The 22,586-nt window shown below is 41.0% G+C and overlaps 4 protein-coding genes across 4 annotated transcripts; 3 read left to right on the top strand and 1 right to left on the bottom strand.

Annotated features, from left to right (window-relative positions):
• Positions 1-32: 32 nt before the first annotated feature.
• Positions 33-6,973, top strand: LOC148084975 (uncharacterized). The gene is given in 18 exon segments (XM_087786084.1): positions 33-60; positions 135-181; positions 246-306; positions 683-837; positions 1,088-1,152; positions 1,220-1,316; positions 1,508-1,768; positions 1,837-2,130; positions 2,263-2,511; positions 2,589-3,076; positions 3,953-4,172; positions 4,235-4,390; positions 4,955-5,145; positions 5,379-5,530; positions 5,592-5,849; positions 6,426-6,579; positions 6,671-6,788; positions 6,855-6,973. Coding segments are annotated over 18 exon segments (3,099 nt in total). The 5' UTR covers positions 33-46.
• A 299-nt stretch (positions 6,974-7,272) lies between these two features.
• On the top strand, positions 7,273-10,693 carry krr1 (KRR1 small subunit processome component homolog). The gene is made up of 10 exons (XM_087786029.1): positions 7,273-7,356; positions 7,673-7,851; positions 7,949-8,083; positions 8,165-8,290; positions 8,778-8,861; positions 9,026-9,082; positions 9,286-9,456; positions 9,657-9,734; positions 9,809-9,905; positions 10,127-10,693. Exons 1-10 carry the CDS (start codon positions 7,284-7,286, stop codon positions 10,276-10,278), a joined length of 1,152 nt encoding a protein of 383 aa, XP_087642155.1. The 5' UTR covers positions 7,273-7,283; the 3' UTR covers positions 10,279-10,693.
• Positions 10,694-16,890: 6,197 nt separating this feature from the next.
• Positions 16,891-18,586, bottom strand: cdnf (cerebral dopamine neurotrophic factor). Its single transcript, XM_087786028.1, has 4 exons — positions 18,503-18,586; positions 17,562-17,689; positions 17,203-17,344; positions 16,891-17,140 (listed from the first exon to the last, which is right to left on the bottom strand). Exons 1-4 carry the CDS (start codon positions 18,570-18,572, stop codon positions 16,968-16,970), a joined length of 513 nt encoding a protein of 170 aa, XP_087642154.1. The 5' UTR covers positions 18,573-18,586; the 3' UTR covers positions 16,891-16,967.
• Positions 18,587-18,918: 332 nt separating this feature from the next.
• On the top strand, positions 18,919-22,468 carry hspa14 (heat shock protein family A (Hsp70) member 14). The gene is made up of 14 exons (XM_087787978.1): positions 18,919-19,006; positions 19,629-19,709; positions 19,792-19,874; positions 19,946-19,994; positions 20,050-20,155; positions 20,217-20,307; positions 20,375-20,479; positions 20,549-20,710; positions 20,785-20,940; positions 21,140-21,242; positions 21,325-21,540; positions 21,615-21,779; positions 22,194-22,261; positions 22,330-22,468. Exons 1-14 carry the CDS (start codon positions 18,950-18,952, stop codon positions 22,406-22,408), a joined length of 1,521 nt encoding a protein of 506 aa, XP_087644104.1. The 5' UTR covers positions 18,919-18,949; the 3' UTR covers positions 22,409-22,468.
• The last annotated feature ends 118 nt before the right edge of the window (positions 22,469-22,586 follow it).

Raw genomic sequence — 22,586 nt, 5'->3', positions numbered from 1 at the left:
CCATGATGTTCACTTTAAGGAACAAAATTTTCTTTCCTTTACTGGAATGTCAAAGAAAATGTAAGCGAGTGTTCCTTTTTAGTATTGCTATTAAAATGTGTTTCTTTGTAATCATTTGTTTGGCCCGTTTTCAGGAATCTCAGTATATTTTTAACGCTAATTCTTCATCTCATAACACCTGGTGAGTACTATTCCAGATCCCGCATTTTAGTTGTTTGCTCATTTTACTTTCCACGCTCTTGCAGGATTTTGCGACTCATTTCCATTCTCTTTATGTTGGATAAGCAGAAATAATGTTCTGGAAAGGTAAACCAACCACTTTATTTAAAACCTCACCAAGAAGTACAAAACAAATACAGATTTAATCATCATGTGTGTTTGAGATCAACTTCTGCTTCAGTTTTATCTTGTCAAATGTTTTAAAAATGAAATAGCATTGAACTTTGACACAAATCTTTCCTTGTTGAACCTGAATACCGTGATATAAACGCTAGTAGTCCTTCGCTCACAAATATGGTTTAAATTAATATTTGCATTAAGATTTAAGTGCATTGACTACACCTGACAAATTGTTAAATGAATTAACTCGACACAAGAAGTGAACAAATTGAAAGATGAAACTCTAGACCAGGTTGATCTTTCAGCCTGGTCTCAAAACGTAATAAATCCAATTTCTTAACAGGAAGAATGTCAATTTTTGGCTCAACCACACAGTCATTACAACCATCCAGAGTGGCGATGACGTAACGTCCTTAACGGTGCCACAGTCTGCAGACAACAATTTAAAACTTCACTTTGACTCGGAGGTTTACTCCTGGATAATCACAACCTCGGCAGGTTAGTCGTTGAGCTTATTTTCCCTCGTTCTCAGCAGGTGTCTGTGTAATCGTCTTTCATCTGGGTGTGTTTCTCCCAATGGGTGTGTGAATCTACATCTGTCTCTCTTCACAAGGGTGCATCTCTTTGGAAAATGTTTCACATTTTTTTACCAGACAAAACTAGAGACTCATCTCTTGCTGCTCAATCACCAAAGGCCTCATAAGTACTTGGTTTACACAACTTCCTAAAATACTGTTCATCAAACTAGACACTGAGCAAACAAAAGTAAAAGGAAAGCACAAACCAACAGAACACCCAACTGAGGCCACACGGGTAAGCTGAGCTGAAAATGAAGAAGATTCATTCTAATCTTTGTCTGAGTGCCATTTTGTGTCTCTAGAGTGTCTTGGTTCACCTCCAAACAACTGGGTCTGTGTTTGCTTGCGAGGATGGGACCTTCTTCTTGCACCAGGATAAAGATTTCTTCCTTGCCTTTGGTGAGTTAAAGCCATCATGTGAAGTTTTTTCCCCATGTGACCTATTCATGATTCTGGGTTTTTTTCTTTTTTTTTTGGAAAACCTTAATTGTCTCATTATTTAATGTTTTGACACATCTTGAACCACTGAATTTTTTTTATTTTATTCCCCCTCCCAAATTTATTTTTTTCAATGGACTTATTCATTTAAGGTCACTCTAAGCGACTCCCTGTCACACTGGAAACTTTGAATCTGTCCAATTTGCTGATGTCGTGGGATGACGGTCCCCAATCTGTGCACAACCACAGTGTGAGTCTCTACCAAGATGAACTTGGCACATACTCATGGCTCCACTCTGAGTCCACCGCCATGAGCCACCACCACTTTACAGGCCTGGACTCCTGCAGTCCATATGTTGCCTGTGTCCGAATTTCAGAGTCTACCACCTTCATCTGCATATCCATCATCACTGGTGAGCACTGATGGAGGGATTAGACAAAGTGTAAATCCACTAACTGGTTTGTGTTTTGTCAATACAAGAACCGGCTGTTGCCCAGGACTTCCAGGTCCGTCCTTTGAATAGCAGCAGCATGTATCTAACCTGGTTATACCCGGAGGACCTGAAGTTCTCAATGTTCCTCCTAACTGCCTACTATGTGGATGTGGACGGCCATGTCTACGAAGTTGTGCCAGTCTGGCTACGTGCTGAAAACTACGTGTTCACCTTTGACGACCTTGACCCTTGCAGTCGTGTCATGTTTGGCCTGCAGACAGTTTGTCGTTCTGGACACGAGTCACGTTTCAGTAGGATCATCCTTAATGATGGGAACATCGGTGAGTACGTCCACAAGGATGGCTGCTTATCATGGTGAAACTTAAAGTATTCATTACTGACTCAACAGCCAGAGGGTAATGAGCTCACTATATTTAATGTTGTCTCCCCCTTTCTTAATCTCGCTCCATTAGACCACTTTAACATTGAGTCTTTGCATCAAACCTCTTTTGGGCCCGACAACTATACCATCAGCTGGGAAGTGCAGAACGCCTCTTCTTCAGACTTCCGAGTCTACCACGAGGGTGAGCTGCATGGTTCCACGAACACCACCAGCTACAGTGTGGTGGGTCTGCAGCCCTGTCAACACTACGAGGTCATGGTGGAAGCTCTCTGTCGAGACAACTTAGTGATGTATGAAAAGACAGTCCACGTCCACACAGGTGACTGATGATCCCAAGGGTGGTACAGCATCTGTCAGCACTCTTTAGTTACTGATCTGTCTTTTAACGTGTCCCAGTCCCTCAAGGAGTCTCCGAAATAAAGTTCCGCTTCAATGACTCAATTGCATCATGGAGTCCTGGCACCCCAGCTCAGCCAACATTGGGCTTTGGGTATGAGCTCTCCTTGGAGAATGGCCCAGTGCTGGAGAGAAACCTACAGAAGGAGTCTCGGCTGCACCTTCCAGATCTGGAAGAAGGAAAGACGTATGTACTGGACGTGTGGGAGGTGTGCGACTCCCAGTGGGATTCTGAGCGTCTGCATCTGTGTATCCCAGTAAAAAACCAAAGTTCTAGCACTGTTGTTAGCACAACCGACGGTCAAGGTCAGTGTTTCCTATTCAACCTTCTGTAAGTTTCCTGATGTACTTTGTGTCTAGTGCCAGTCATGGAGATGGATTACAGCAGCATGTCAGTCATCCTGAGTGTGCCCTGGTCACTGCCTGTGGAACTTCTGGACGATGAATCAGAGCCACATGCTAAATTAGTGAGGATTATTCGAAGCAAAGTGAGTTCCAGCCATACATCTCTGACTACCTGTTGTTGATCATTCAACATTTACATAATGTCAAACTTTTACTTTCTCGGTGGCACTAAAGTTGACAAATGACGGAATGTATTGAAGAATTCATGTTGCGTTTCTTAAAACGGGAAGATTGTTTCTCTATGATGTCCATCTTTTCTCTGACTGTTTTCATATTTTACATGATTTTACTTGATCTCATCTATTAAGAAATGATAGAATTGTGTTGGAGTTATCTTGACAAACTGAAGGTACAGTAGCTCTACTTTGAGCCTGTGCCAATAGCCGAGACGGTATGCAATAGTAGATGGTCCTGGAATGCTCGGAATCGGGTGCACAATCTCTACTCCATCTGACGTTTATAATCCCTCTTGCAGGTAGTCGACACAGTAGATCAGATCCCAACTCTTCTTTGAGTCCCCACTCTGTATGTTACCTTAAGTATTGTTTTTTTTTTTGCTCACGAATGAGGGTAAGATGGGCAGCTTGGTCCTGAGTCATAAGGTCTCTGTAATAGATGGATAAATAAACCTTATTAATCCCTCTGGAGATATCCTTCAGGAATGTATGGTTTGTCGTAATGAAGAAAGGGCTGAGCCAAAAGGGTAAACTCTTTGGCCAGTCCATCCATGAACCTACTCTGATATGTTCACAGACCGAAAGTACAAGATTGCTAATGCAAGCAAAATTATGTTTTTGTCTCGACTCCTCTTTTCTGGGGAAGGCCTGTACCTTTGTTTCAGCTTTCATACTATACTACCTTGTCGAAAGATGGATTGATGAGTAACTACAGTTTGGGATTAAACATTTTCACCAAGTTTGCATATTGCTTCTGCTAAATAAGTTGCTTTCTGCTTGCAGATCCAGAGCTTCATGGACAATTATTATTATCCAATCCATGTTGAAGTTGCCTCTGTTGAACTCTCTGAAGAGCCAGACAAAACCCAGTTTCTGTTTATGTCCTTTGACGCAGTGGACACAGAAAACAGCTTTCCCCTGCAGGTGGCTCCACAGCTTGCATACGTCCAATCTCTTCACATGGACAACCTCAATGTTTCAAATGGAGTCATTCACTGGACTGGTAAGTCAGGAAATTTTCAGTTAAGACTAAGTTTTGTTTTTGAAAATGAGTTTGTCTGTCAGGTCCAGACATGTGCTCTGGCTCATCGCGGCGGCGATGTCCTCGTAACTCTCTTTGTCTAAACTCTTTGGACTCCTTCACCTGTGTCTGTCGACATGGCTTCCATGATGTAAGCCCGGTTCTTCAACTTAAAACTTCCCGAGGTCCAGTCTGCAACGGTACTTGATCATTTGTTGTTCCCGTTTCGGAATACATTTGTTGTTTGCCCCTTAAGTATTTTACAAGATATTGGACAAGGGAATGCAAATATGATGGGGGTGGGGGGGGGTTTGAAAGGATCACCAAATGCAAGGCTGGTTCGTTTTATAAGTCTGTATCTAACTCAAAATGTAATGCATTTACTGAAATTTGAACTTTCATCCTGATGGTGACTTCATAAACTAGACCTTGATAACAACATACAATATTAAGACCTAAACAGCTTCCTTTATGTCTATATACACGCTCACACGCAACTAGATGAAATAAAAAAAATAAACTTGAAAAGCAAACGACTACACTATAAAGGGGTTAAATTGAAGCGGATTATACAACTATTGGGTTCTTCCAGTGCATTTCAATTCCTTCTGGCACAGATATCAGGTTAGTCAAATGTTTACGTCTGATTTGACATTTCCAGTCTTCTGCTGACCTATATTGCTCTTTTGTAACGTTTTATTCATTTCACTTGTGTAAAGTAACCAGGGTGAAATTCCCTGATCAATAACTTCTTTTTTCAACAGAGAACGGTCTCTTCAGCCAATGTCTGGAGAAGATGATGATAGGCGGAATTGCTAAATCATATCTAACCTCGTATATTGGTGGAGAGGTGGCTGTGAAGCTGAATGACGGGAGATGTGATGTCGAGGAGAGTGATGTTTTCTATCTGTTCCGCACCTCCAGGACGGCCTCAAAATGTGGGACAGAGAGGCGTGTAAGTGGAATAAAGAGTGGTCAACTTGGAATAGCAGGTTATGAGGATTAGCAAAAATGTAAAGCAGAAGGGTTGATGACATGACTTTGTTTTTTCTAAAGTTCTGGCTGTTCTGTGCTTTATAAAATATTTTGGCATAAAGTGTGTAGCCGGATTTCAACATTGTATTTAAATCGGATTACATGATGTATGAAGACTTTTCTCATCTGTCATTTTCACATTTGTTCTGCCAGGTTAACAAAACCCACATCGAGTTCCAGAACATAATGACTGTTGGGCTGACCAAGACGGAGGTCATCAGTAGACGGGACCTCAAGGTTGTCTGGAAGTGTGTTTACCCACTTCATTATATACAGAATGCTCACTTCAACATGGACATGCAGTGGTGAGTCGAGGTCTTCCTCCAGCTAAGACCACTTCTCCACTGATGTTGTTCCCTCTGGCAGGTTGTCGGCACTGTCCCTAGTTGAGTACAATTCCTCCCAGCAGCTTCACCTCACTATGACTTTGTACCGCGACCTTTCCTTCAGTGACATGTACCACGACATGATACAGCTGGAACAGGAGGACACGCTGTTCTTTCAGGTGGCGTTGCAGACCAACGACTCATTTGCCTCGGAGGTTTTGCTGCAGGTGGATTCCTGCTGGGCCACAGAGAGCCCCGACCCTGATGACCTAGACATGGGAGTTTTCATCGAGGATGGGTAGGTCACCTTTATACCAAAAGACCCACCGAAATTCCATAATCCACTCTTGGTATCAAAGTAAGCATTTTAGCCTCAGTTGGATGTGTAGATGACTACAAATTGGCATTTAATGTGTTGAAATACTGACCATTATTCAAAATGTACATGAGTGAAAGTTCAAAATTGGACCTAAGAGTTTTTCTGTTAATGTTTAAGTAATTATTTGTAAAGCGCCTTTCTCAGACCAGTGTCACAAAGCACTTCAACAATCCAAAACGATACATGGTTAAAATGCATGCTTTAAAAGGCAGAGATAAGATAGAGACAAACTAAGCAGCCCCAAGTAAATTAAAAGAGCCTGCACAAATAAAAAGGACTGTATATAGAATCTTTGATCTATTTTAACTTAATTATTTAATTTGCATTTGAAGCTTATGCTTATCTATAATGCATGCATGTAAGTAAGTAATATTTATTTATATAGCGCTTTTCGAGACCAGGGTCACAAAGCGCTTAGACAATCAAAACAATACTCAAAAAAGTACATACTTTAAAGTGTTTATCTTCTCTCGTTTACTTTACCCTCACCTGCAGCTGCCCAGTCGATCCAACCCTCCACTGGCTAAGTGGCAATGGTTTGTCACAAACCAGCAGATTTTCCATGCAGATGTTCCATATGCCCAAAATGATGCCGTTGTATTTTCATTGCCTGACCAACATCTGTGGACACGACGAACATTGCACAAAGGTAACCTGGGAGCTGGTGCTGCTGATTTGATAGTAAAATTAAAATGGTCCAATATAAAGAAAAAAAACATGCAACTCTTCTAAAATTCTAGACATGTCCGAGTCTACAACGACGCAGAAGAGCAGCTGACCTGAAGAGAAAAGTCTCTGCCCTGGTGTCTGCTGGTCCACTGACAGTGCGTGCGGCAGAGTCTGGACTCAAGTCTTCCTGTGAGTGCTGATCTGCCAACAAGTTTCATTAAGAGCTGCAGCATTTAATTGAATTTATCTTTGCAGGGATGGATCACATGACGATGATCTCTATCGTGGTCGGATTGATTGGTGTACTGGCGTTGACTGTGCTCTCAGTAGTTGCCACCAAACTTATTTTGAAGTACTGGGAACATGTTCCATAATAAATTTGAGTAAAAAAAAAAGTTTGTTTTTCTTTTGTCATACCTCATTGACATAATTGAGGGATTCTTTGTGGAGTTTGTATTTTAAAATTGGTAACTGCACTGGGTTTGAGGCATTCTGGTTGCATCATTCGCGTTATTACCTAGGACTAAATTTTCTTCAAAATGTGCTTGTATACATTTAGCTTGAAAGGTGTGCAGCATTAAGTCTTGTCTGGTTAATGAATCATTTAAAACACGATGTCGCGTCAACTACGTTCAGCGGAAACTGCGTACTATCTGAACACGTCACTTCCGCCCCGGTACAGCAATGGAGTCGGTTCGAACTGGAGACGGCGTGAGTGAAACACGAGCTGGAAACAAATCGAAAATGAATAAACAAGGTAAAGCGCAAACGCTATTTAATGCTAGTATGCTAAATCATCTAGTGGATACAGCTCCGTGCCTGTTTGTTCAATGTTCACGTGTTGACGTTCGGTTCTAATGTTTTCGTGCTGCGCATGCTCACGTGCGTGTTTCGTTTAGTTTTACTATTTACTAAACATTAACCTGGTTTATCATGGTGTCAGAAAAACATGTTATTTTGTCCGACGACTTTTACCAACCAACTACACGATCTAGTCGATCGAATATTATCAAATACTCAAATGTGCCTCTTGAAACTGAGCTCTGACGGCAGATCTTCTCATGTTGTGTTAGTTGTGGATAAAGTTGACCTCCTCAGTGTTCCTGATGGATGGAAGGAGCAGCCATTCACTAAGGAGGACAATCCCCGAGGCATGCTGGAGGAGAGCAGCTTCGCCACTCTGTTTCCAAAATACAGAGAAGCCTACCTGAAGGACTGTTGGCCTCTTGTGGAGAAGGCTTTAGGGGAAGTAGTAAGTTGACAACCAATCGTTGAGTTCTTAGATTTGTGGTGGTCTAAAAATGCCATTCTGCTTGTGTGTACATGCTAATGTTGATTGTTTTCCTCAGAATATCAAAGGTTCTTTGGACTTGATTGAGGGCAGCCTGACTGTCTGCACTACAAAGAAGACCTATGATCCCTATGTCATCATTAGAGCTAGAGACTTGATCAAACTGCTGGCCAGGAGTGTTCCATTTGAACAGGTGAAGAAAATAAAGTGCCATTTCAGGTTTGCTTTATTACAACTGAATACTTTCCTTCTGTTGCTTGTTTGGTTGATTCAGGCGGCCAGGATACTACAGGATGATGTGGCCTGTGACATCATCAAGATTGGGACCATGGTGCGGAACAGAGAGCGGTTTGTTAAGCGACGGCAGCGACTGATTGGCCCCAAAGGCTCCACATTAAAAGTAAATGATTTTCCTTGAAATAACTCTTTATTTTACTGGAACCAAGCAAATTGTTCATAAAACCTGTTTGTTATAAACCATGTTAAGTTGAATTTAGCAAACGTTGTTCTGTTCTCCTCTCAACTGTTGTCGCTTGTAGCTCTGCTGACGCATCTCTCACCGGACGCATAAACAAAGGAAGTTGCACTATTATTAAGAGTCACACATGATAAAAAAAATTGTTAGGATGTCTAACTCTCATCATAGAGGTGCCCTATGCTAAACTTTTCAGGCTAGAACTGTACATTATGACATGGATGAACTTTATCTATTTTTCTATAAAAGTGTGTCCTCGCACACTATTTATTATGAAATATTAATGTGTTAATAATATCCATGATTTACAGTCTCATTTAAGTACTTATTTATTCATATTGTATCACTTGTTGAAAGTGTCATTAAAGTTCTGTGTCTTGATGCTCTAATTGCGTTTCTCTTGTCTCTGCAGGCGTTGGAACTACTGACCAACTGCTACGTGATGGTTCAAGGGAATACAGTGTCTGCTATTGGACCCTTCAAGGGCCTGAAGGAGGTGAGTGCTTAGTTCATGCAAAGTTAGATGGAACCAATTTGAAGTCTGTTTACTTCTCATCGGCTGAAAGTTGTTTTCTTCATTACCTGTAAGACATTTGTCTCCTGCTCAGTGGCACAGGTCTGACTGGAAATACATTTTCTTTCTCTTTGTGGTCTCTTCAGGTCCGTAGAGTCGTCGTTGACACCATGAAGAACATCCATCCCATATACAACATCAAAGTAAGTCCAACCTTTTTTGTTTACTATCTGATGCCCGATGAGGAAGTTTTCCATCCTTGTTCACGATTTCCTGACTGAACCAAGTCACTCTGAGCTTCAGTGTGAGGCTGGACTCGGAGCTGAGGGTGCTATGATCAGACTCTGAGTGAACATGGTGAAGGATCACTGTAGATTCTTGCTAAATGTGTGTGTCTTTGTGCCAGACTCTCATGATCAAGAGGGAACTCTCCAAAGACCCAGACCTGAGGACGCAGAGCTGGGATAGATTCTTGCCACACTTTAAACACAAAAACCTCAACAAGCGCAAGGAGCCAAAAAAGAAGAGCGTGAAAAGGGAGTACACACCCTTCCCCCCGCCACAGCCCGACAGCAAGGTGCGTGGCTGAATTGAAAATGTTTGTGTGAGCATTCGTTAAAATTTGTCAGCTTCTATCAAATGTGCTTTGATAAAAACGTTGCTAATGTGTGTGCACTAGGCAACACTGATGGGAAGAGCGATTTACGTGCCCTTGTGTACACAATGTAAAATATTTGTGCTTATCAAGGAATGTGTGTTTGCTGTTTTTGTGTGCAGGTGGACAAAGAACTGGCGACGGGCGAGTTCTTCCTCCGTGAAAGTGAAAAGAAGAGGAAGAAGATGGAGGAGATCAAGGTGAGAAGCTATAATTATTTTTGTCAGACTTTTGAAACCTTTGACCTCTTGTGAACTGCCCCTCCCCCTCTTAGGTGAAACAATCTGAAGCTCTGACGAAGAAGCAACAACAGAGGGAACGAGCCTTTGTTCCTCCTAAAGAGACAATGCTGATGAAGAAGACTAACAAAGGTAAGTTGGTGCCTTTAGACAAGAAATCTGTGATTAGATTGGACCTGGAGGGTGAGACAGACCAGACCGGGTCAGGGGGAGCAGAACTTCCCAGATGGAGGGAACTATTTCCATGCTAGAGGAGAAGCCTGGAAGTAGAGAAAATAGAAGGATCAATATGGACGTTTTCTCTCTGTTTACTAGATCTCGTGATTGTAAACTTTTTTATACTCTAATTCCAGAAGAAGCACGTCTGGACATCCAGTCCATAAAAGACAAAGTGAAAAAAGCCAAAAGTAAGAAGCTGGGTGCACCCCCAGCCACACCGACACCTGATGCCGTCAGCCACTCCAGCAACAAGAAGAAAAAGAACAAAAACAAAACCCAGAGCTGATGATAATCTGGTTCGGCATGTGACCTCAGGAGAAGATGTGTGTTGGAGATAAACTGTTGTTTGTATATATTTATATTTATATCAATAACTAAATATGATGATAAACAAGTTGAGACAAAAACTGACTGATTGCTTCTGGTCACATGATCAACAAACCACATGCTGGGCCTATGAGAAGTAAACTATGTTCCTGTTTATTAATACACTTGTTATACTTAAGAAACATGGAGACAACATACCCACAATTCCGAAAGTAATTGAATTTCATTTAAATGTTTCCATTTCTCTACAATTTAAGATTTATTTACACACTTAGTCACCTGTTTTCCAGATTCTTTCATTCTGTTTCTTAGGTTTTGATTTTTTTTGATGCAATCATTGCTCTTCAATATAATAAATCAATCAAAATCAAAAATGATTATTGTATTTTTTTTATATTTAAAAAATGTCTTTAATTCTGTTAAAGTTTCTGTCTTGATCCTGGTTTTGGTGGTGTCTACTCATAGTAGATGTTGGGGTAACGCTGGTTAACCACATATGGTCGCTACAAAGGTGCGCGAAGAGGGCGACGGGGCGAGTGACCAGAACCCCGCTGTAGCTATGGTGCCACTTGAGTTGAGGGCTGGAGCCCAGCAGTAACCTTGAGTGGGCAGATGACATTTAATCTGAGACGTACAGACTGACTAATGATGCTATATTGCTGGAAAGGATAGTTGATAAAATTGTTATCTCTTATATCGTCAGAAGAAATGCTCCTCCACATCGATAGGCTTGTTTAGCCTTGGAACCATCTTGTCTTCTGTTGTAAAGTGGCTCTAACTTTCGAAATAGAAAGATGGATGGATAGGTAAAACTTCATTGATCCCTAGAGAAGTGGTCAAGCAGATCGACAGAGGTCGGTGAGTCAGAGTTAAAGCTCAATTTTAATTAAATGTGTTAATTTAAGTGTGTCTTAAATTGATCTTGGACCTCACCAGTATGTACAGAACTCTCTTTTAAATAAAATACTGACATTAGAAAATATGCTTATGCAGTGCCCATTAAACAGTTTGTTTAGCGTGGAGGTTAAATCTTGTTTACTAAAACCACGGCCACTCTGCTGTGATTGGTCAAGCGTCTGTTTGTCACTGCACATCATCAAGTCTTCACCTACAAGGGACTCGTATTAACAAAGCGGGGTGTGATTACAGCTGGCTGGAGGAAGAGTGAAGCCATTATTACGTCATAATGGGTTTCGCTCTTGTAACCTCTCATTCAATGAGATTTCTTATGGGGGGAGAACTTTATGAAGTATTAACTTCAAAATCATCATGATGAAGGACTTCAAAGGAAGACTTCAACAACTGAAACATGTGAGTGAATCAGGAAAGTTTGGTTTTCACATTAGTTGCCCTTTAAATAGAAAAACCTCAGTCTTAACTTTGTTACTGAAAGCTACAACACAATGCACTAGAGTAAAGCATAGATACTCAAAAGCTATAACAAGGTTTTGTTCTTTGTTCATTTTCCACAATAACACTATAAGAAATATAGTCGGCACTACTTCTGAGGATATATATTTCATATGTCTGCTCTGTTTGACTTACGTTTCAGCGTATCTCTCTTTGGACATCCTGTTAGAAACGGCAAGTAAATAATGTTTGTTGTCGTGTTAATTTGTCGCCTCAAATGATCCTGCTTATGAGACTCACTGCAGAGGTTGTCCACACTTATTTTGGGCCCAGTTCCCCCTAATAAATAGCTTTTCGTTATAACTTGGCTGGAGCCTGCGTATTTTCCATAATATTTTTTTTATATTATTGTTTTTTAGCATAAAAATTACATGCATTTTCACTTGATGTATAACGTTTTTAAGTTTGATTGTTCTAGCCTCTGTCAGCCCCTCACACAAAAGGTATTGGGACTGTGTTTTTGCAGTAGGTGTGGTCTCTCAATTAGGTTTTGCGATCGCTGGAGTGATTAGTGTTTCAATTGCAATTCAATCAAAACAATTGTTATACAAGATAAAATTACTGAATTATTTTCAAAGGCTTCTAAAAACTTTATTAATCCAATCTGTGAAGTTATAAATCATAAACTCAAGCTATTGCATAGTTAGACACTGTTGTGTTGTGTGATATATATGTAAGTAAGTAATATTTGTAGGGTGCTTTTCTAGACCAGGGTCACAAAGCGCTTAAACAATCAAAACAATACTCAATAAAATATATACTTAGAAGGTCCAAGTTCCTGAGGTTGCACATCACAGAGGACATCAGCTGGACACTTCATACCACCTCCCTGGTGAAGAAAGCCCAGCATCGCCTGCACTTCCTGAGACTCACGAGAAAGGTGTCTCTTCTTCCCATCCTCTTCACCTTCTACAGAGGGACCATCGGGAGCCTTCTGACCAGCAGCATCTCCATCTGGTCGGGGAACTGCAAGGCCTCCAACTAGAAGTCTCTGCAGAGAGTGGTGAGGACTGCGGAGAAGTGTTACTTTAAACTGTTTATAAGGATTTTTGATATGATAGTTATGCTATAAATGCTTCTGTGTGTATTTTTCTTTTGGCTCCTTGACATTTGTGCAGTAATATTTAGTATGTTAAAATAGACGTGTGTGTGTGGTGTGTGAGTCTGAATTGGGCATTTGTGTGCTATGAAGTGTGAAAAGTATTGTGTGGAGTGTATGTAACGTGCAAGTTCAGACCAGTTATAGGCGCCGCCCTGGTTAAAAGCGCATAGAAATAAATATGTTATACAGTTTTGGCTAGTTAAACTGCAAAAGAGATTCATTTTGTTTTATTAAGTGTACACTTAATGCATCTACTGTACTTAATGTACGATTATTAGTCTTGATGAAAGAATAAAGGGTGTATGTTGGAAGTGAATGAATGATTGATAACGAGAAAATGATTAGTGATTAAAAGACATGGTTTGTTTTCAAAGGAAATATGTACAATTTACATTTATGTAAATGTACTTTGAATGTGGTCTTTAAACCATTGCTAATGCAAAAGAAAAAGAACAAAGGTAACAGTTTAATGAAAATATGTGAATAAAAATAATCCAAGAGACTTGGTTCATGAGCACTTGTCGTTCGGTGTCATTCATGTCCATTGTATTTCCAGGATTATCATATCTGTCAGCGAAGGCCCTGCTGGGTCCCGCTACATATGCACTATTTAAAATATTATGTATTTATTTTAAATTAGCATTATTGTTATTGTTAACTTATTTATATTTATACTTTATATACATTAATTATTAAATGCAATATTTATAACGTTATTTATTAATTCTGTTTATACTATATTGCACTTTTTAACTTAACTTATTAATATTAATATTTAGATTTTTTATACATACATCTATCTGCTGTGTTTTCTGTGCAATGACAATAAAAGAAAGTCCAAAGTCTAAAGACACCACCGAGACCAACACAGGAGTCTCGGAGAATCAAGGAAAAGCCTGCACGAATAAAAGTGTTTTCAGATGATTCCTGATGGAGTCAGTAGACTACATCAAGCGCAGAGAGATATGATTTCTAGGAGGGGCAATACTAAAGCCTACATTGCACTGAATTGTATGGGGAGTGTATTACTTTGAAGAAGTTATATGAATAAATACCCGGTTGAAGCACAGAGAAATCCTACTGCTATTTATTTAATACCTTAGAGAATACTATATTTTTGGCGATGAGGATGGCCGTGTCTGTACCCTTTCCTGCACCATTCATGTTGCTTCGCTACATGGCTAAAGATGTTTGAGAACTACATGGTCGTAATGAATGCCACAGTAGATAGCTGGACGCATGCTGTTCTTCTCCTTACACTTGGAGAAGAACAGACTATTTTATGCTTTGTCGGAATCGGGTGAAATTTATGCTACAGCTGTGGACGCCTGGAACATTTAATTCCTAAAGTCAACGTGATTGCGGAACGTTATAAGGTTCGACCAGGTGAAAAGGTGAATGAGTTTCTTGCTGCACTTCGACAACTCGCTGCTGCTTGTGAGTTTGGAGACATGGAGGAGCAGATGCTTCGCGAACAGCTGATGGAGCGTGTTGCTAACACATGTGTACTGTACCGCCTGTTACCAGAAGCCATGGCTGACAAGTGAAGTCTACAGGCTCTTGAGAGCTCGGAACGCAGCCTTGAAAGCTGGAGACAAGATGGGTCTGAGGACCACCAGGGCTAACCTGTCATGCCTCAAAGCCACCACCATCAACCCAGTCCCGAAGAAGTCGTCCCCCTCCAGCTACAATGAATACCGTCTGACCGCACTCACTCCCATCCTCATGAAGTGCTTCAAGCGGCTATTTCTGCAATACATCAAGTCTGATCTCCCCCCGCCCTGGACCCCTTCCAGTTTTCATATGGGTCTAACCGCTCGACTGATGATGCCATCTCGCTGCCCTCCACTCAGCCCTCACCCACCTGGAGACTAAAGACTCGTACGTCAGAATGCTGTTCATTGACTTCAGCTCAGCATTCAATACGATCATCCCCCAGCAGCTCATCCACAAACTAGACCAGTTGGGACTCAACACCTCTCTGTGCAACTGGGTGTTGGACTTCTTGACGGGGGGAGACCACAGACTGCTGGTCAGCAGTAACACCTTCAGCACCATGGGTGGGTCTCATCAACAACAGCGATGAGACGATGTGTGAGGTCAACAGGCTGGCCACGTGGTGCAAAGACAACAATCTCCAGCTGAACGTGAAGAAGACTAAAGAGGTCATTGTGGACTTCAGGAGAGTGCACACCCAGCATCCACCACTAACCATCGCTGCAGTGGAGTGTACGTCTCCGCAGACTAAGGAGAGCAGGAGCCCCACCACCCACGTGTCCTGCTGCAAGAACCTGCAGTGCATCGTGAGATCATTGGTGTTTCCACCTCGTCGCCTCTGATGGACACTGGACAGGGCTTTGTCCTGGACCTCCCAAAGTCCAAGACCAGCTACTTGGTCTTTGAGGTGTTCAGCTGCAAGTGGTTACTCTCTCTTCAGTCCACAAAGTCATGTATCAGACTCCTATATTCGTCATTGCTGTTGTCCCTGATGCATCCAACAATGGCAGTGTCGTCAGCATACTTCTGGAGGAGACTCAGCTCAGAGTTGAAGCAGAAGTCTGAGGTGTATCTGGGGAAGAGGAGAGGGGCCAGTACTATCCCCTGAGGTGCTCCTGTACTGCACACCACAGTGTCAGCCTGACATACTGTGGTTGATCAGTGAGATAGTGTGAGATCCATGAGACCAGACCAGGGTCCACATGCATCTGTGTCAATTTGTCCTGGAGCAGAGTGAGCTGGATAGTGTTGAAGGCACTAGAAAAGTCCAGGAACAGGATCCTCACTGAACCGCTGAACCCTTTATCCAGGTGGGAGTAGGTCCGATGCAGGAGATGAAGGATGGCATCTTCTGCACCAACTGCGGGCCGGAAGGCAAACTGTAGGGGTCTTGTGTGTGTTGAACTTGTGGCCTGAGATGTTTGAGGACCAGCTGCTCCAGTGTCTTCATCAGCAGTGAAGTCAGTGCAACCAGTCTGTAATCGTTCAGCTCGCTCGCCCGGATCTTTTTCGGGACTGTAACGATACAGGAAGTCTTCCACAGGGTTGGTACTTTCCCCAGCTGTAGAATGAGGTTGAAGACATGCTGGAGTGGATCAGCTGGTTCAGCCGCGCTGATGTTTAGCAGCCGAGCAGACAGCTTGTCAGGACCAGCAGCCATCCCTGGACGAATCCTATGAAGTACATCGCGTACCTGAAGTGAGGTGATACTGGGAAACGGTTGTGTGGAGCTGAAAGGGGCACAGGAAGGTGGGGCAGGTTCTTTTAGCCACAATATTTACCTTAATGCTGGAAAACACTTGACGTTCCGTTTTTTTTTGTTTAAGGGGATGCTTGCAGTTGCAGTAGAAAAGCTACAGAAGATCTTCTTCAATTAGTGTGTTTGCTAAACATATACGTATTTGTGGTTCATAGGGGCAGCAACAAAGACATAGAGGCACAGACTCTGCTACACCAGGGTGACAAGGAGAAAATAGGATTTTTTATTTTTACTTTTAATGTTTACAAATAAATGCATAAAAAGTTAATTATCTGTGTGTTATAATTAACATACTGCTTGCCCGACGTTATAACTAACAACTGCTAATATATGCTGTATAACTGCTTATGTTCTTTATAAACAATCTTTACATACACTAACAAATGCTTGATGACTTTGATTTGGAACTCATAATTTAAGTGGCCAAACAACAATTTTGTACAAGTTTTGTTATATTTAAAAAATCACGTTAAAAGTTAAAAACAGCTCTGCAGTCACGGTTTGTACGGAGCCAAATGCAAGTGAGGGAAAAGATCTCAAGCAGACAAAAGAACGTACAGTAACAATAAAAGAAGCATGACATCTGCTACTTTATTGTATAGAGATAAATGCAGACAAATCAGTTGGTCAAATTGTCTCTATTTTATCTTACGTTAGCATGCTTTATATATGTAGTTTATTTATGTATTCATTTTTTAGTACAATAAATAATGCTCTTAATTGGTGTCTAATTTGTGCGAAAAACATTCAAAATAAACAATAGTCTATCACAATTAATAATATGATATCTTTTGAGGGAGAAATTGCAAATGATTAATGATACACTTTCATTAAAAACATATTTTGAAAGGATTTTGGACTTTCGACAACCTGGCCTGAGTTACAGATCTGCTTCGTGGTCGTGCTGCGGAGCTCGCTCCACAATCAGGCTGACAAACTCATGTTTCTCCAGACATCCTCGACACTCCTCTCCCCACAAGGACAGAATTCTCCTCAGCTCCAGCACCTTCATCTTCTTTAGCCCCTCGCTGCTCAGGTCCCTGGGCCGAGGCTCTGTGGAAAACCAGAGAGTTACCAAAGTCAACAAACCAAACTAGTTGGGTTAATGAAGGTACCATATCTGAGCTGGCAGATCTGTGTGTCTTGGGCACTGAGACGATGGCAGATCTTCTCCACAGGAACGTGAGACGACAGAGGTTGAGACACAGATGCTGTGACGCGAGTTGCTGAGTCACTACTTGCTCCAAGGTAATAGCACTGTAACACACAGACATTTTGGAAAGTAAAAATTAAATTGCTTTACTTCAGTCATTAAATACTTTTTTAATTTGACTGTTTATGTTATGTTTAATATTCAAATGTAATTTGTATGTTCCAGGAAAAGGTTATTATGACTAATCTATCTTCTCTTTATAACACCATTTAGTATCTTTCCAATAATGTCTAAACCTAGGGGTATTTTGATGGTTCTCACCAGTCGTGCCTCCCTCCCTTGAGCTACAGAACAGATCTGAAACAACTCCATCTCCACCAGATCTGGACTTAGTTCTTTGTGTCTGGACGTCAGGCTGGTGTAGAGTCTCTGGAGGAAACCCACACACACTGTGGGGCGACACTGTTAATACAGGAGAACAATAGGTGCAAGTGGCTAGCAACTTTCTGTCATTGAATCATGTCTAATATTCTAATAATATAACCATTTATGTCTTTGGTTTGGATTGAAGGTCTCTGGAAAACTGTTAATATTTAATTTTGAAGTAGAAGTAAAAGAGCAAGGGGTCAGTACTACAGAATCAAGTACAAATACAGAGTTAAGACTGGTGCCTAGAATTCTGAAGCTCGTATTAAGACTTAATAGTAATTTTGAATTGTATCTTGAAGACAAACAATGCTATGTGTTGAAATATGGTACGTTTTTTTTTTCTTGGTTGGGGCAAATATATATATTGACAACACTGCTGCTATACTGCTGATTTACACTGCTGTTTTATTTTTAAAAGTTTGTTTTCTGATGTGCAAGTGTATTTCATTTCATATACAGTTTTTTTGAAACCAACACGATGACACATATCTTCCAGAATATAACAGAGTGTAACTAAATATAAATGTCAGTTCATTTAAATAAACATAATAGTAATAAGTAATCTACTGGTGAAGATTTGTATTTATATATCAGCGGTATAAAATGAATGAATGAATTCGATCAACAACTAACAATAAGTTCGCGCTTGTTGAATGCGTACACATGAGAGTTTTAACATCATCATACTGGCGTATCTATTCGGATATTCTTAACGTGTTCAAAACAGATGTCGTGTTTACCACACAGCACACACTGAGCAAACAAGGCACTTGCTGGAATTGTACAGCAGTAAACATAAGAAGTTGCAGCCGGACAAACGTGAAAGTCCTCACCTTCACAGTTTTTAGCAGAAGCAGAGGAGAAATGAGTGAATATAAGAAAAGAGAGCAGGAGCAGCGACATGTTTACTGGAGATATTAATAAACGCTACACTGAAATCGGATGCTTCGAGCGCCTACAGTTGCCACTTTAAATCAATGTTGATCAATGTGTGTTTTACGGTTTAAGATTAGCCACATGCTCTGACATCAGATGGAATCATTATTATTAAAACTGGTTCATTATAACTAGCGATGAAAAATTTAATTCGAACTAAACATATCATTGTCAATTTTTAAAAAGGCACACTGTTAAAAGAAAAGATAAAGAAAACATAAGGTTTATATAACTGATTTTTCCTTTATTATTTGATATTTTCCTGCGATATGTTCGAAACTTCTCACAGGAAGTTGCGTGACCGGAAGCGCGCTCCGTGTACCGGTGTCTCGTGTGTGTTCAGCATGGCTGCCATAGGAGTTCACTTCGGCTACTCCTGCGCGTGTGTGGCGATATTTAAGGTAAATAACGATGCAGCAATCCTTAAACATGTTCTTTAAAAAAAATCTGTCTTTCTAATTGTGTATATGTAGAAATACTCGACGCCTTTGGTTGCTACGTGTAGCTGCTAACTAGCTCCTTTTCAATCTGTTTTCTTTTATACTTTTAAACGCGAATGGGCATTTATAATGATTAAGTATTTAAAAACAGTTTTCAATAATAAACACGCATAATCGTATTTACCATAATCACATATAAAACGTATAACACATTATCAACAACGAATCTACCACAACAATATGATAACCTCATCATGTTGTGGTAAAAAGATGACCAGGAGAAATGCTATTCTGTGGACAATTAAATGACAGCAATGTTATGAAAACTCTGTAATCAAACACTTGATAATCTATCCATAACAAATATCAATAACAACAGTTATTTTGAAGAACAATTGAGGAACGTCAGGTATTTTAAGAAACAACTTCGTAGGAGGTCCTGCTAGGTTAAGATTTCTGTTCTGCCCCAGCTTTGTGCCTACAGCCACCTCTTCTTCATTTCAAGTATAAAAATGGCCTTTCATTTGGTGGGACAAGCAATTTTGAAGATTTTGTTGAAGATGGTGTTTTTTCCGTTACTCAGGACGGGCGAGCAGATGTTGTGGCGAATGATGCTGGTGACAGAGTGACTCCAGCTGTCGTAGCCTACAGAGAAAAGGAGGAGGTGCATAAGTAACATCCATTTTTTCTTTTTGTTTGCCGTTATTTGCCAATATATTAATTTTTTCCCTTCTAATCCACCATAGATTGTTGGAATTGCTGCAAAGCAAGGGATGGTCCGCAATGCTGCCAACACTGTGGTCAAAGTTAAACAAGTCCTTGGAAGATGGTGATAGAGCCTCTGCTGGTTTATCCTTCATGCAAAAATATTCTACTATAAAATAAATGTTCCTTTTCCAGCTATGAAGATTCACAGACTCAGAGTCATAAATCGGAAACGAAGTGTGAAGTAAGTTTTGATTCCTTTGAATTGGCTGCAGTGTTTGATGAGACTTGTGTTTCAGGTGGTAAATAAAGGAGGAAAACCATTCTATGAGATTGCAATAGGAGAAAAACAAGAATATGTCTCTCCGGTGGATGTGGCAAAACTCATCTTCCATAAAATGAAAGGTAGATTTAAACTGCTTTCTTTATTAATATGCTTGGTGATTGATTATTTCTCTTTTTACAGAAACGGCTCAGTCAGCCCTGGGCTCTGATGCCACTGAAGCCGTCATCACTGTTCCATTTGAATTTGCACAAGCTCAGAAAAAAGCGCTGAGGTTGGGCTTTTTCCATCTTTTTGTTAAATATGAAAACTTGAAATAAAGATTTTGTCGCCCTCCGCAGGGAGGCCGCCGAAGCTGCAGGTTTCCATGTCCTTAGGCTGATCCATGAGCCTGCAGCTGCTCTCCTGGCCTACAACATCGGTCAGGACTCTCCTTCTGGAAAAAGGTGCGTCTACTTACAGCTGCTTCACCACTGAAACTGAATATTCTATAATTTTACACTGGCCTTATTCAGCCACGTTATGGTGTACAAGCTCGGTGGGACATCCCTGAGTGTGACTGCGCTACAAGTGAACGGAGGAATGTTCCGGGTACTTCACACTCACACTGACCACAGCATCGGAGGAGAGAGCTTCACACAGGCCCTCGCTCAACACCTTGCTACAGAATTTAAGCGGTTAGTTTCTCTGAAAAAAAAACTATCCTCTAGCTGTTCTCAGGTGGATTCACACCTTCCATGTTTTCACTCAGCTCCTTCAAACATGATGTAAGCAGTAATGCTAGGGCGATGATAAAGCTGATGAACGGAGCTGACATGGCCAAACACTCTCTGTCATCTCTCGGGTCTGCAAACTGCTTTGTCGACTCTCTGCATGACGGCATAGACTTTGAATGCAACATCTCCAGGTGAGTTCAACCATGATATAAGTGTTGTGTTTATTACCTTTAATATTTCCCCTCTTTCTTTTGGGAAATCCACTTGCGATGCATAACTCCTTAAACCTTCATTCTTACATGCATGTATCTATCAAAGTCTCAAGTTTCATGGTTGTATGCTGAATTACAGTTGACAAACGTTTGACTTGATCATGGAATGTTTCCTTAGAGCTCGATTTGAGCTGCTGTGCTCATCGTTATTCAACAAAAGCATTCAGCCAATCAGAGCACTGCTGCAGGAGGCAGGACTTTCCTTCAGTGACATTAACCAGGTAAGACATAAGCAACATGGTTATGATGGCACACCCCATTTTAAGCTCTGGAACATCACTCACTAATGTTGGTTATTTTTAGGTGGTTCTTTGCGGCGGTTCTGCCAGGATCCCTCGACTGCAACAGATGATCCGCGAGTTGTTCCCCGACGTAGAACTTCTGAGCTCTGCACCTACTGATGAAGTCATAGCTGTGGGCGCCGCTCTGGAAGCTGGACTGCTTGTGGGCCGCGACAACCTCGCCCCAGATGAGGAAACTGTAACAGCAGATGTTGCTGCCTCAGACATCCTGCTGAAGGTGCCCAGAGCCCCAAAAATCCCCAAATATGGTGGGCGGTAAAGAACGAGTCAGGACTCATTTGTGTGTTTCAGGAGGTGGATTATTCGGGAGCTGAGGTTTTCACTGTCCTCCTTCCCTCTGGTTCCCCTCTACCTGCCCGAAGAAGTCATGTTCTGAGTGGAGAGGGGAAGCTGTCGTCTCTCTGTTTGGAACTCTACCAGCGAGTTGCAGCCGAACAGCCAGAGAAGTTGGCAAAGGTGAGTACCAGGAAGCTGACAAGGACTACTTTCTATGTTAGAAATCACTGAGCTTTCTGAGCAGTTGTTGATACTTTAGCTCAAACATCCAAGAGAATAGTGTTTAAATCACATGTAAAAGCTTTATAAGGTCTGGGACACAGTGCTTGAATTATACTCACTCACTATGCATGAATATAAATACTAATGTCTATCAAACTCCCTCCTTTTCGTCCTCTCTGACAGTAAATGCTTGCTTGGATTTTTAATGGTGCGATGAAGTGTTTGTCACATTTCTTGAGTACAAGTGTTTGTGTTAGGAATGAGTGTAATATGCGACATGTGAGTGACTCATCCAATTCAACTTTTAACAGAAAAGTTTAACAACCAATGTTTTGTGTGTGTTTGAGATTTAAAAATGAGACATTTTCACAGATCATCCTGAAAAACCTGCCACTCAAAGAGAGCAATCATGACATTGACACCGTCGTCACCATGAAAAGGTGGCATAAACTTTTGACAAACTCAAACAAATGTCATGTTTACTCAATTTTTGTGCTGTGTGTTACAGAGATGGATCCCTCCATGTCTCCTGTGTAGAGCAAAGCAGTGGAAGGTCAGAGGTCATCACCATAGCTGCTGCATCATAATTGGCTGCATGACTTGTGATTATTTTATTTTATATCCAATAAACTTGTCAGTCAAAGAAATATTTTTTTCTGAGTCATTAATGGGATAAATGTACACTAGTGTGACTGCCTTGACTTTGAAATCATCAGTCACAGTATTTGTTGTGTAAAAAGCACAGGTATATCAGAGACTCTGATT

This window comes from Callionymus lyra, chromosome 3, assembly GCF_982586985.1.
Source record: "Callionymus lyra chromosome 3, fCalLyr1.hap1.1, whole genome shotgun sequence".
Lineage (NCBI taxonomy): Eukaryota > Metazoa > Chordata > Actinopteri > Syngnathiformes > Callionymidae > Callionymus > Callionymus lyra.
This window is presented reverse-complemented; position numbering and strand designations above follow the sequence as displayed.